Source organism: Cynocephalus volans, chromosome 10 (assembly GCF_027409185.1).
Source record: "Cynocephalus volans isolate mCynVol1 chromosome 10, mCynVol1.pri, whole genome shotgun sequence".
Classification (NCBI taxonomy): Eukaryota; Metazoa; Chordata; class Mammalia; order Dermoptera; family Cynocephalidae; genus Cynocephalus; species Cynocephalus volans.
Window position 1 is genome coordinate 110,511,738 of NC_084469.1, and position 15,127 is coordinate 110,526,864.

Below are 15,127 nucleotides of genomic sequence, written 5' to 3' on the forward strand. Positions count from 1 at the left end.
ACAAATTATCAGGCTCACTTCACAGCAGAGATGAGAGGTGTTCAAAAGGGAGGGGTGAACTGTCGATCAAAGCAGGGCTGCCGGGCACCTATATTCCTTTTCCACCACCAGCTGCTCCTCCCAGCTCACAAGTTATAATACATGTGCTTATCTTCTTGAATAAAAAATACATAAATAAATAAATAAAATTTTTAAAACCTCAGAATATTTCCCAATCAGGTTTTTCTTCTCTTTCCAGGGCACTTTCTTCTAACTAGGAAAACACTGCCCTCCTGGGTGTGACTCCTGCTTGACCCACTGGGGGTCACACACATCCCTGGGAGGTCCCAGGTATCCACTCCTCTGTATCCAGCCACACAGGTATCCAACCCACAACAGTGGCCCTTGTGGCCTAGGCCTCTTGCCCCATTCATTCTGCTCATTCACCAGGTTAAGGGACCATGAAGGACTGGAGGGCAACCTAGGCCCCAGGTGCTCTCAGGCTGCTTACAGTTCTGGTACAACTGCTCTCACTACGGCAGGGAAACTGGCTGCACAGTAAAAAGCAACGTATATAAACCCAGTTTCAGCTGGCACAGCCACAGCACTGGTCAGAGAACCTCCCTCACATACCTCTTGGATGTAACATTTAAATTTCCTGCCACAGCAGCTGGGCTCTGGTCACAGGAAGAGAAGCCTGCAGCACGTGACAAGTACAGCACCAGCAGGAGTGTGTGCTGGGAGGAGATATCAGTGCAACGGCAGAAACAGAAACCAAGTTGTTTAAAAATAAGGAAAATATCCGCAAATCTGTTTAACTTACGTGTGTGAAGAGAGGAGTTCCTGACTGAAAAGAGCAAGCGTTTACAGGCGATTACCTTGATGACTGTACAGAGTGGTCTCTGGTTTTCCTTCAGGGCCAGGACATAGCAACATCCCCAGAATGCCTGCACTGTCCAGGAGAAGCCCTGTTTCAAAGTCAGGGATCCCGCATCCCCTCTTGGACCAGAGGAGGTGTCGTAAAGTTAACAAGGAGGCAGTGAGGCCATGGAAGAGTAATACTCTTTTACCTGCCACCTGGCTGGCTCACACTATGGCCCTATATGAGCTGGGTCACTTTGGGGATTAGAAACAGGGCACCCAGAGTCTGTCATCCTGGTACCTCCAAATAATCTAATGATTTTCAGAAGTATAGCTGAACCACTCAACCTCAGAGATTTCAAACCTGGGATCAGATAAGGTCCATGATAAAGGCAGGTCACAGAAAGATGGAACTGGGAGGAGCCCACAGGGAACACTGAGGCAGAACAAGGAGGAAAGGAGGCAACCAAGGCAGGAAGGGAGCATGGACACAGGAACCGGTTACCAGGGGAACATATCTCTCAGCTCCCAAGAGCTGGACTTGCTACCCAAAAGCTAAAAGGCCAGCTAAGAAACTTGGTGGGTTTCAAATTTCTAGTTGGGGCCATCCAGCCTGCCCTGGAAGTCTTGCAGCAGAATTAGCGAGTGAAAGGCAGAGGCCAGCCCTCAACAGGTGCTGGGAGGGCTGGAGCCCAGTGGAAGAGGGGGCTCCAGAGAATGCCCATGAGTGCTGCAGCCCACCCCCCACCACAGGTCAGTCACACAGAAGAAAACAGGCTTCTTGCTGTGGGACTTCCAAAGCTCTCGCACCCTGACAAGGGGAGGATCAATCCCTGTGAAGAAGGCTGCAGGAAAAAAAAAAAAAAAAAAAAAAAAAAAAGGACTGAAATGGGAAAAAAAAAAAAAAAAAAAAGAAGGCTGCAGGAGGGCCAGGGTGAGGCCACAAATGACACATCCCATCCCAGGGCAGTGAGAACCCGGCCCTTTCCCCAGCCTCCCGAGCCACCACATGACAGCTGTGCCACATTCGTCCATCTCACTCAAGGATGCACATTCCAGCAGACAGCGGCCTGAGGGCCAAGCACAGCTGCAGCGGGGCATCGTCCTAAGAGAAGGGGGGAGAGACTCGGGTCTGCGATCACTGGCTGGGACTCCCACCTGCCTCCGCGCAGGCAGCTGGCATTCAGTGGCAGCCGTGACGGACTGAGCTCCCGCTATGTGGCAAGCATATGGAGCAGTCGTCTCTTCTGCCCCTCACGGGCCTGGCCTCATGCTTCTGTCACAGAGGGGACAGTGTAACAAAGGTTGGGACATGGTCAAACACGAAGGCCAGTGCCTGGAACCTGACCTCTCTGGGGACCCAGTGGCTAAAACCATAAAGGCTGACAAAACTAAGGATTAAGCAGCCAGACTGCCACACCTGGTGAGTGTGAAAGGGACATTTGGGGGGAAAAACCTAGCAGTTTTGTTAACACAACTAAACACACATAGACCCTGCGATGCTGCAATTCAACCCCTCGGTGTTTACTGAATAATGCCTACCAATGGCCAAGTGGAGACATCTGCAGGAGCACGCATGGCAGTGGCGCTCACACCAGCCCCAGACCGGAGGCCCTGCAGGTGTCTACCTGCTGTGCACGTCATTCAGCAGCTTAATGATGCACACACCAGGGATGAATCCCAAACCCTTGAGGTGAAGGCAGCCTGATCCCAACACGTACCGTGTGAGTCCATTTCCAGCAAGTCTAAGAAGAGGCAAGATTGGTCTAGAGTATGGAAGTACACCAAGACGGGCAGCGCAGAAGCGTATGAAGGCCCTTCCAGAGGGAGCTTTCTGGGCGATGGTAACGTTCTCTCTCTTGGTCAGGGTTTGGATCACATAGGTATACGCACATGTCAGAACTCAACAGTACGGGGCCGCACCAGAAGAGGCCTCTCATGGCATGCACCAGTGTGACCTCCTCACAGGTGCAGGCAATTCCAGTGCTGACTTTATCCTTCCCTCCCAAGTGGCCTCTTGTAAGAAACACCTGCCTCAACATCAAAGGAAAAACTCTGCCCACAACCCTCAGGGTCACCTTGGTAAAGTTAAGCAAGGCACACCTCTTCCAGTTGACCCTGTTCCTGCAGAGAATGAAGCGAGTCTGTCCACACATTCCCACATTCTAGACAACAGGCAGCTGCAATATCACATTGCTTTCAGATTTGTTTTTGCTTTTGAAAGAGGACGCGGACGTCACCGCGAGAGTAAATGATGTGTGCACACTTGTGTGCACACTCACCACTGTGGGCGGCCGAACCCTGCCTTAATAGCAAATGATCAGCCAGTGTGTTCCCTTGGCAAGGAATAGAGGCTGGTCTCTCTACAGATGTGTCACCTCCCCATGGCCCCCTTTGTGAATGCCAAAGTCTCAAAAGAAAGACAGGGGCAATGATTCTAAATGTCAGCAACGGTGCCTTGCACGCCAGGCCCAGCAAACAGACGGCATTTCTAGTGCATTTTAAAATCTACTACAGGCCACAAGTGCTTGATCAGGGAGGTGAGAGCCAGAAAAACTACAGCCAGGATCAGGTATAACAGCTCAAATGCTACCTTGGGACCTCCAGTAGGCCAAAGGCCCCAAGGTGGCCAACTGGAACATGTGTCATAGCCCATTCCATCCACACCACACGGCAGGCCTTACCACCAAGGGTAGCTCCCTCCCACAGCAAAAGAGCTACATGACGCAAAGGGAGGAGAGAGACACGAGCTGCCTGAAGTCCACATACCCCAATGGAAGGACGCCTGCCTGACACCCACCTAGGCTGGAAGGCAGCAGATACTGGACTCCACATCTGTCCCTGCCCAAACACAGTCCACAGGAGCCCCAGCCTTCTTTCCTCCCAGGCGGAAAGAAGAAATGGAGATGGTCTGCTCAGGTGCCCAGTGACTTCCACCCCCCAGTGAGCCACACTGTCAATGCCAAGTCTCTCTCCCCCAGACCTCTGCACTTTCTTTCACAATATGGTTTTCAAGAAGCAGCTGTGTGAATCGGATCCCATCCCAATTGTCTGTGCCCCAGGGACCAGCATGGTGCCTGACACAGAGAAGGCCTGGTCCTGGCCTACTGACCATCCAGGGATGGTCAACACTTCCAAGAAATGCACACATGAACACGTTCTCTTGGGGAAGTGTGGGGGTGGCCATTCACGGAGCCCTCACCCCATGCAGGTCCAGGATGACCCAGGAACCCAGTCTTTACCTTTCAGGTGCAGGACCTCTAGAGAAGAGTTTCACGTTTTACTAAATTAAATACTCCTCCACCCAAAAAGAAAAAAAAAAATCAAGCTGCTCTCACCCGGGGTGTGGCCGATATTTCTAAAGATCAACAATTTGTGACAGAAAGAGAGTCTCCCCCACAGGAAAGTGCAGGAGAAGGATCTGCTTATCACAGAAACAAACCAGAGAACCAGAAGCAGTTTCCGCTGCCTGCCCCAGTTCCAGCCTTATTCCATGGTCCGAACTTAGGGAGGGGTGGGGCTGGGGCAGCATGTGCCCACGATCTTTGGGTTGGCCCCACAACTTCTACCTCTGTAGATTTTGTTTTTCCAATGAGCACATTTATAAATGCCAAAACAGAAACCCAACTATTTTAACTTCCACTTATTTATTATTTTTAACAACCATATTGAGGTATAATTCACCTATCACAAAATTCATCCACTGTAAGAGTACAATTCAATGATCTTTAGTAAATTTATAAAGTTGTGCAACCATGACCACAATCTAATTCTAGAGAGCTTCCACCATCTCAAAAAGGTACACTATGCCCAGGTACTGTTTAATCACTGCTCCCACCCCTACCCCCTGCCCTAGGCAACCACTAATCGCTTTCCACCTCTATAACAAATCTGTTTTGGGGAGGACAAACCCTATACATGAAATTATACAATGTGAAGTCACTGGATCCGCTGTTTCCTCTTGGCACAGTGAGTCTGAGGTTCAACCATGCTGTAGCACTTGTTGGTAGTGTGTTCTTCTTAATGCTGAACAGTAATCTACTGTACAGATGCAGCACATTTGTTTTAGCCATGGACATCTGTGTTGTTTCCACTTTTCGGCCATTATGAATTACGGTGCTATGGACACCCATGTACCTGTCTTTGTGTGGGCATACGTTTTCATTTCTCTTGGGTAGACTGCTGAGTCATATAGTTTATGTTTAACTTTGTAAAAAATTGCCTTCTTGTGCCATTTTACATTCCTACGAGCAATGTATGAGGGGTTCCAGTTTCTACACATCCTCACCAACACTTGTTGTCTTTGTGTGTTACAGCTATGCTTAAAACTTGTCTGTGGACCAGCATATGGTCTACCCTGAAGAATGTTCCACGTGTACCTGAGAAGATGTATTCTGTGTCCACAGGCAGTGTTCTACAGATGCTGGTCAGGCAGAGTCAGCTGATGAAGTTCTTCAAGTCTGCTATAACCTTGCTGATTTTGTCTAGCTGCTCCATCAGCTACTGACAGCAGGATACTGAAATCTCTATAATTGATGAATCGTCTGTTTCTATTATCAATCCTACCACTTTCCGCCTCAGGCATTTTGGAGCTCTGTTGCATGGTGCATATACCTTTATGACTATTATGTCTTCCTGATGTATCTTTATGAAATGTTCCTCTTTGGTTCTAGTAATATTTCTTATCTTAAAGTCTATTTTGGCTGGCCAGTTAGCTCAGCTGGTTAGAGCATCACCTTGTAACACCAAGGGTTCAGATCCCCATACCAGCCAGCTGCAAAAAAAAAAAAAAAGTCTATTTTATCTCCTATTAATACAGTCACCCCAGCTCTCTAGTGATTACTTCCAGTATATCTTTTCCCATCCTTTTACATTTGTCCTTGAATCTAAGCAGTGTCACAGACAACATATTATTAAGGTGGATCTTTTTGATCCCTGACAATCCTGACTTTTGACTGGGTATTTATTTAGACCATTCACATTTACTGCAATTACTTATATGGCTGGACTTACATTTGCCATTTTGCTATGTTTTCTATGTCTTCTTTATTTATCTACTTATTTTTGTTCCTCGGTTCCTCGGTGACTGTCTTCATTTATGTTAAATATTTTTTAGTGTAACACTTTAATTCTTGACTGCTGTTTTTTGGGTTTTTTTTTTTACTATATTTTAAAGTTATTTTCTTAAAAGGTGCTTAGAGATCACAATAAGCATCTTCATTTATCAAAATCTACTTCAGATTAATACTATTTGATTCCAGTAAAATATAGAGCCTTTTGCTCCAATATTGCTCCATTTCACTCCCTCTCTTTTGTACTATAAGAGAACTGCAAAAAGTCACACAAAAATAGAACTGAAAGGTAACATGAGCCCCCAATCCCCAACATGTTTCAATGGCCCCTCAGCCTGAGGCAGTGGCATGTGCAGGCCTTCAACCACCAAGTCCCCACCACTCTTCATTTAGATTTTTAAAAGTCATATCGAGGGCATGTAAAATTACACGGAAGAGAATTTACCATTTATCTGTAAGAGGAATGATTTATGATGATGCCTCATGTTGAAAGGCACAGTTACAACAGATGGACCTTGCCTGGACTCTGATGTGAAGAAATCGACTATTAAAAACATTTGTGGGGCCGGCCCATGGCTCACTCAGGAGAGTGTGATGCTGATAACACCAAGGCCACGGGTTCAGATCCCTATATAGGGATGGCCGGTTAGCTCACTGGGTGAGCGTGGTACTGACAACACCAAGTTAAGGGTTAAGAACCCCTTACCGGTCATCTTTAAAAAAAACCAAAAAACAAAAAACAAACATTTGTGACATAAGGAAGACATGAAACATTGACTAAATATTTGTTGATATCGAGGAATTACTGTTAATGCTTCAAGGTATGAAAATGGTTCGTGTTGTTTTTACAAAGGAGATATATACTGAAATATTTATGGATAAAATTATGTATCTGAGACTTGCTTCAAAGTAATCCAGTAGGTGGGAGGTGAGGAGTGGGTAGGATTATGAATTAAACATGATTGGGGGGGGAGGTAACTGAATCTCTCCGTGAGCTTTCTGATGTGCCCTCGTGCTATCATCACATACCATACCTACATGCGTTACAGACCTGCAGATTATTGCTTGCTTTTGGTCGCTTTCCAGAGTGCTAAAACAGTAAGTCTTTTCTACCAACCCATACATTTACCATGTTCAGTGCTCTTTATTTCTCCCATGGACTTCAGTTGTCAACATGTCATTGCCTTTCTCTGCCAGCTACAGACTCTCTCGGTCTTTGTTTATCTGACAATGTCTCTTCTGCCTTCATTTCTGAAAGACAGTTTTGCTAGATATAGAATTCTGGGTTGACAGTTCTCTTCTCTGAGTATTTGAATATCATTCAACTCCCTCCTGCTTTCCACTGTCTCAAGAAAGAAGTCAGCTGTTAATCATATTAATGTTCCCATAAATGTGGTAAGTTGTTTCTCTCATTACTTTCAAGATTTTCTCTTTTTTTTTTGGCTTTCTACAGTTTGACTATGATGTACCAATCTCTTTGCATTTATGTTACTTAGGGTTTGTTGAGTTTCTTGAATGAGTTTCTCTTCAAATATGCTTTTAGCCATTATTTATTAAAACGGTTTTTCTGTCTTGCCCCAACCATGATCACAACCTAGGATCAATAGAGCCACTGTCCCTCCCTACTTGCCCATCTCCAGGACTGTCACTTTGACCAACATGATTTTGGGCAAGGGTGTTGCCCACCACTCCAAACTGCATGATCTCCCTCTTTGGCGGCCCCCCCCCCAGAAGCTGTTGGTCCTCACAGCCTACATCAGCTGGGCAGAAAACCTCCTCACCAAGGAGCTGGGAGGGGGGCATGGGAATAGCCCCAGGCCAAATGCCACAGATTTTCACTATTGTCACCCAAAATTCAACAGGTTTTTATGCATAAACACTTCTCAGATTATTGTATACCTCTGGTCAATTTTCAGAGTGCTAAAATAGTTTTGTTTTGGTTTCATCGATTCTGTCCTGCTTCATCATTGCATTTTTGGCAAGAGGATTTGACAATCTCCATACCCAATCATAACCAGAAGTTGCCTTCCAACTTCAATTTATTTTGAATACAAAACACACACAATATATTGGGAGACTAAGTCAGAAAAACTGCCAAGTTAAAGAGAGATGGGAAAGGGAAAATAAGCGGGGGAAGAGAGAGAACTATTCCTACTATTTTATCTGCCTCTTCATGTTCCAAATCACTCCACTACAGCAAAAACAAAATAAATCTTGGTGATTTCAATTCACCTGCCACTCTCAAAAAAAAAAAAAAAAAAAGGAGAAGAAGAAGAAATTCTCTCTCTGAGAAGCCACAGACGCTGCCTATAACCTTCAATATGTCCAAATTGGATCATAAGACAGGAATGAAAAAGAGGTAGTTTTGAAAAAGAGCCAAATAGAATTTCTAGAAACAGAATACTATAAAGCAATGAAATTAACTACTGCCACACTCAAAAATATGGGTAAATTGGGGCTGGCCAGTTAGCTCACTTGACTAGAGCGTGGTGCTGGTAACACCAAGGTCAAGGGTTAAGATCAGATCCCTGTACTGGCTAGTTGCCCAATAAATAAATAAATAAATAAAACAATCTCACAAACATAATGTTGAGTGAAAGCAAGAAGACAAAGAGTACATATATATAATTCCATTTACTTAAAGTGCAAAAGCAGGAAAAACTAATCTATGCTATTATAGAAGTCAATAGAGGGATTGGTAGAGGGCCACAGAAATTGATTACATTGTATAATGTTGAATACACTTATTATTCTGATTTGAACATCACATACTGCACACAGGTATGGATATTCCATGCTGTACCCCACAGATATGTACAATCAACTATGTTCAAATAAAAATAAGTAAATGTTCTCAATTAAAAAAAAAAGAAAAAGAAGTCAATAGAGGGTAGTGACAGCAAGTGGGCATGAGGGGGGCTTCAGGAACACCAGTAATGTTCTGTTTCTAGATTTGGATTACGAGGATGTATTCAGTTTGTGAAAACATATTTAGTGGAACACATGTACTTTTCACTGTTTGCTATATCTCAATTAAAAAGTTAAAGAATAAAAATTAAATTCTCTTGGCATGACTATTTAAAATCGGTGTGTCAGTCTTCCATGGAAACTGAAGCCAAAAAGCCTTGACCAACCTAATCTGTGATTAAATACAGCTGTGTCCTATGAGAGACTGAACATCAATCTGGGAAACCAATGGAACAACCACAGCAGGAGGCTTCCAAGGGGTGTCCTGAGCCAGAAACTCTCAATGAGGATCCAAAGACACAGAAAGCAGGGCCACTCAGTCCAGAATGGATTATAATTTTTGAATGGCTCTAAGCTGAATGTGATTCTGTGACTTTGTCAAAAACTCACAACTGTTATATCAAACTAAAAATCTTCTGCACAGCAAAGGAAACAATCAATAGAGCGAAGAGACAACCCGCAGAACAGGAGAAAACATTTGCAAACTATGCATCCAATAAGGGGTTAATATCTTGAATATATGAAGAACTCAACTCAATAGTAAAAAAACAATGTGATTAAAAAATGAGCAAATGACCGAACAGATATTTCTCAAAAGAAGACATACAAATGGCCAACAGGTATATGAAAGAATGCTCAACACCACTAATCATCAGAGAAATGCACATCAAAACCACAATGAAATATCTCCCTGGATGATCATCTCATCCCAGTTAGAATGGCTATCATCAAAAAGACAGAAAATAACAAATGCTGACAAGGATGCAGAGAAAAGGGAATTCATACATTGCTGGTGGGAATGTAAATTAGTACAGGCGTTATGGAAACAGTGTGGGGCTTCCTCAAACAACCACAGATAGAACTGCCATATGACCCAGCAATCCCACTGCTGGGTGTATATATACCCAAAGGAAAGGAAATCAACATGTCAAAAGGATACCTACACTCTTGTGTTTATCGCAGCTCTATTCACAATAGTCAAGACAAAGAACCAACCAAAATGTCGACTGACAGATGACTGAATAAAGAAAATGTGGTACATATACACAATAGAAAACCACTCAGCCATAAAAAAGAATGAAATTCTGCCATTTGCAGCACCATGGATGAGCTTGGAGAAAATTATGTTAAGTGAAATAAGCCAAGCACAGAAAGAGAAATAGCACGTGAAGTTCACACTCACATGTGGGAGCTAAGAAAGCTGATCTCACAGAAGCACAAGTAGAATAGTGGCTACTGGAGACTGGTAAGGAGAGGAGAGGAAGGGAGAATGGGGATGTCAAATATACAAAATTATACAGAAATAGGAAGAATAAGATCCAATGTTCTAAAGCAGTACAGGGAGAGTACAGTCAACAACAAATTATGTTATGACTTCAAGTAGCTGGTTGAGAGGACGCTGCATGTTCCCAACACAGAGCTGACAAATGTTTGAGGTGATGAATATACTAAATACCCTGATATGACCACTGTATGCTGTATAAATGCACCCAAATACACATTATATTCCATAAATATACACAATTATCACAAGCCAATTAAGAAAAAACAAATTAAAAATAAGAAAAAAAAATCAGAGACAGAAGTAGATTAGAGATTACTAGAAACTGGGGGGAAGGAAAAATGAGAAGTTATTGTTTAATGGGCACAGAGTCTATGTTTAGGATGACAAAAAAATTCTTTAAATAGACAGGTGGTGGGTCACACATTATTGTGAATGTAATTAATTCCATGCAATTGTATGTTCGAAATGCTTAAAATGGGGCTGATCATAAGTTCAGCTGGTTAGAGCACGGTGCTGATAAGACCAAGGTCCAGGGTTCATTCCCTGTACTTGCCAGCTGCCAAAAAATTTAGAAAGCTTAAAATGGCAATCCTTATATTAGGAGGAAAAGTACTGGATTAATGCTACAACGCTATACTATGTATTCTAAGTGAATCAGTGTGCAGTATATGCATGTACTGATTGAAACAACATACTGTATATATCCCATAAATATTTACAAATGTTTTTTAAAAAATAAGTCAGTAATAAAAAAAAAAAGTATTAAAAAACAAAAAAACTCATAACAGTACTTCTCCAGAATTAAAACTATACAAGACATGTGATATGGGAACTGGAGAGACTCTGGGTACACAGGAACATCTTACTTTGAGAAAAGCCAGACTCAAAGGGAGCTGTCACCAACCCTGCTTCAGCTGCCTTCCTCACTGTATACTGAGGCTGATTCTGGGTACATTACCACACACCTACAAGGCAGAGACCATCCCCCATTTATGAGTGAAGAAACAGAGGCTAAGATAACCTGCCTGACATCAGTCAGGATGTGGTCTGGTCCCAACTTTGCCTGCTGGCCTTGGCAGCCAGTTCTTTCCTGCTCTCACACTACTTCATAAATGCCTTGGGGGTGGCTCTAGTGCTGTACAAGGACCCCCACCAAGTGCCTGGATTAATCTCTGCTCCTTTGTGTCCTTTAAGTGTCATCAGAAAAGCATCCCAATCAACTTCACAAACAATGTCACATCTCCTGAGTGATCTCAGTTCAGAATCCAATGGCCCAGTAGGGAAAGGAACCGAGAGGCTGAAAGGCCCGATGTAGGGCTTTGGCAACAGAAAGATCTGGGTTTGAGTCCTAACTCTGAGTTCCTTCAGCAACTCACTCTCTGGCTTGGATTGAGTGTCTGGATCCCCACTGTGACAGTGTTAAGAGGGTGGGAAATCCTATGATGGTAATGGAAAGGTGTGTCTTTGAAGAGGTGATTAGATTGTAGGACCAAGCAGTAGTGAATAGATTAATAATGGCAGGCAGGGGCGTGTTTTTGAGGGCTTTAAAAGAGGAGCACAAAGAGTCTGTCCCTCTCTCTGCTCCACCACTTTCTGCCATGTGAGACCTCTGGGTCACTGTTGCCACCACCAAGACCCTCACCACATGTTTTTCCCGGACTTTGGACTTCCCAGCCTCAGAAACTGTAAGCAATAAATTTTGGGGTTTTTTTTTTGGGGGGGGGAGGGGTTGTTCTTTTAAAAGATGACTGGTAAGGGGATCTTGACTTGGTGTTGTCAGCACCACACTCTCCCAAGTGAGCTAACCAGAACCGCCCATCCCTATATAGGGATCCAAACCCATGGCCTTGGTGTTATCAGCACCACACTCTCCCAAGTGAGCCATGGGCCGGCCCTTGTAAGCAACAAATTTTATTTTCTTAAAAATTACCCAGTTCCAAGTATTTTGTTATAAGCAACAGAAACGGATTAGTACACTCTCCCTCACAATGGAGCATGGTGATTACGGGATAAAAACCACTCCAGGAGCCCAGGAATGCAAGAGGGACCCAGCATATCCTCATGAACATGGGTTACCCCTTCTCTGACCCTGACTCCAAACCTGCCCCTGGCTGCTCACCCACTAGAGACCTCACCTGAAGTGTCATGAACTTTTCTCCCAGGTAACGACCAGTCAGGAGGGAAATGAGACCTGGACCTATAATTTCTTTCTTTTTTTTTTTTTTTAAAAGATGACCGGTAAGGGGATCCCAATCCTTGACTTGGTGTTGTCAGCACCACGCTCAGCCAGTGAGCGAACCGGCCATCCCTATATAGGATCCGAACCCGTGGCCTTGGTGTTATCAGCACCGCACTCTCCCGAGTGAGCCACAGGCCGGCCCTATAATTTATTTCTGGAACTATAAAAGAACCCTGGTTTTAGAACAGGGACCGCAGAAAGCAGAGTCAGACAGAAAAGCCTTTCTATGGATAGCAGGAACACAAAGCACACCCTCCCAGACACTAGAATGGTTCCCCAAGGAAGGGCAGAGGGGCTTTTCTCACATCTAAAGGAGGTAAGATTTTAAGTGCAGGCCTGGCTGGTTAACTCGGTTAGAACATGGTGTCAATAACACCAAGGTCCAGGGTTCAATCCCTGTACCAGCCAGCCACCAAAAAAAAAGATAAATAGAATTTTAAAAAGCTGAGAAACACTAAGCCAGATAATCTCTGAAGGCCTTAGGATCTCAACAAAGAATGTAGGTTGGGGCCAGCTCTGCATCCACTGTCCCTGAGAAAACAAACACAGAGGAACAGGCCCTCTTCAGGGAGAGGACTCAGAGAGGATTCTGTGGTGGGCCACAGAGAAGTTTGTCACAGGGCCAGCCAGGAGGTTGCAGCCACACCCATCTGTGCTCAGTGGGTGTCTGGGTGTGAATATTCTGGACAGCTCTAAGGGGAGGGGACAGGTGATGCAGAAGCAGGTGCTAGATCTGAATGTCTCTTTACCGGGAGAAAAAAAAGACTTTTGAGTAAAGAAATGGGGTGGTAAGTTGAGTCTTATTTCTTTCAAGCTTTTATCTTAAGAGCCTTGCAAAAGCTGAGTATCAGGAAAGTCACTCTTAAAATAATCAGCGCTGACTAAGGAGAAATCAACAGAGCAGGACACCAAAGACCCAAGCCAGGTGAACACAGGGTCAGTCAAGCACACAGCCCCCACTTCCTCTGAGGAGTACCCTGGGCTGGGCTCCTGACTCTGTCCCCAGCCAAATGACCCAGGAGAGGCGTAGCGTCCCTGGCCTCCCAACACCCAATATGAAAAGCAGGAAGGCGTGACCAAATAAAAAACTCAAGTTTTCTTGCAAACCAAAAGCACTGAGTTGGACTGACAGCAGGTACATCTTCAATAAACCCTTGAAGAGGGCAGGTGAGCAGATGGAAAGAACTGCTCCTCCTCCTGTGAGCCTCGTACCCTGTGCCATGTCGAGGACTCGGGTCCCATGAGGGAGGTCCCTTGGCCAGGATGGCATAGCTGCTGGCGGGGCAGTGCCAGGGCTGGAGCCCACAGCCATCTCTGACAACTCACCAAAGTTGCATCCTCCAGTACTGTTAGGGCCTGGAGTGCAGCTAGCACCCACCTCCACACTGCACCTGTCTCCCGGTTCCAACCCCTCCAACTCACCTGTGTGAAGTGCGCATGTCCACGGGCCCATCGCCTGCCTGCCCTTCACCTCTGCCTGTGGCCATCATCTCTGCTGCCCTCAGTGATCCTTGGGCTGGGCTTGCTCCCGGCTCAGGCGTCACCCTCATGTCTCCGTCAGCATTTAAGTCTGAGGCCAACAATCCTCTCTCCATTTTTATTTTCTTGCTCTCCACATCGTCCTCCGACAGGTCCCGCTCAAGCACCCGTTTCTGACTCCGAGTTCGGCATTCTTCCGTCATTCTGAACTTTGGGGGAAGGAGAAGACACAACATTGTAACTGGGTGCTACGAAGTTGCTCTCTTCTTCGAAACTTTTTGGAGTGTCATCTCTGAGTGTCCTCCTTGCCACGTGATGATGGCAGAAGTCGGCACAGCTGAGGAAGGGCCCACAAAAGCATTCCCAGGACATTTCTTCACTGTCTTGGGAAGGCTGGGCAGAAGCCAGGTGTCTCCGGCCTCCTTAGTGTAGTGAGCATGTGGGAAGCCGAGCTGTGCCTCTCCCTGTTGGGACCGGAGACCCACAGAGAGCTGTGGACAGAAACAATGGAAGGTGGCTGCTTATAAGAAAGAAAAGGAATTCTGTGCACTCCAGACTCAAAAGCAAACAGAGGAAATTGTTCTAGATCTGAACTACGGGACTATGGGACTCTGAGCACCTGCAATGGATTGTCTGGTATCCATGAAGGGGGTAACCGCACTGTCCCAGGAGCAGGGTTGGGACCCAGGGCCAGCCCTGCACTGCAGTGACTTGGTTGACCTGTTTCTCCCCTTCAGTAATGGGTGATCTCCTCACTCCCTGCTCACCTCTGGGAGGTGGGGATTGGGGGTCACATTTAACCCTTTGGTTGCCAGCGAGGTACACTTTGAGAAGGGTGAGGCCTGGCCCATCAATGAGCCACCACCCTGTACCTGCAGCACACACATATCTTGATTTAAAGAAGAAAGAAAAAGAAGGAAAAAACAGCTGAGTCAGTTTTTGATCCCATGACATCACTGGGCTCCACATGACCCTTCCCAGGATTCAGTCTGAGAGACAAAGCACTTTCCAGAAAACCAGTCTGAACCGGTTCCAGACAACAAGCTGAAGTGTTATTAACCCTCACGGAGACAGGAGGGACCAGGAGGGATGACAGCTCAGCGATGTCTGTCTGCAGGGAGGCGGCTGGCATTCCACAGCAGGATCTGGAACACAGGCACTCTTAAAGGGGCTGCTCTGAGCCCTGACCTTGACATCCCAAGGCAGAGCACAGAAACGAGGCTGGTAGAGTCCAAATCTTTAAAA

At 45.4% G+C, this 15,127-nt stretch overlaps 1 protein-coding gene across 8 annotated transcripts in view; it reads right to left on the bottom strand.

Annotated features, from left to right (window-relative positions):
* GATAD2A (GATA zinc finger domain containing 2A) overlaps window positions 1–15,127 on the bottom strand; it is a 95,406-nt gene that overhangs the window by 26,244 nt on the left and 54,035 nt on the right. For 7 of the 8 annotated variants that reach the window (XM_063111714.1, XM_063111713.1, XM_063111719.1 and 4 more), the window contains exon 3: window positions 13,826–14,091. In XM_063111714.1, the coding sequence (XP_062967784.1) occupies window positions 13,826–14,085 (260 nt within the window). In that variant the 5' untranslated portion in view covers window positions 14,086–14,091. The remainder of the gene's footprint in view (window positions 1–13,825; window positions 14,092–15,127) is intronic. The other variant, XM_063111715.1, reaches the window with a different exon arrangement.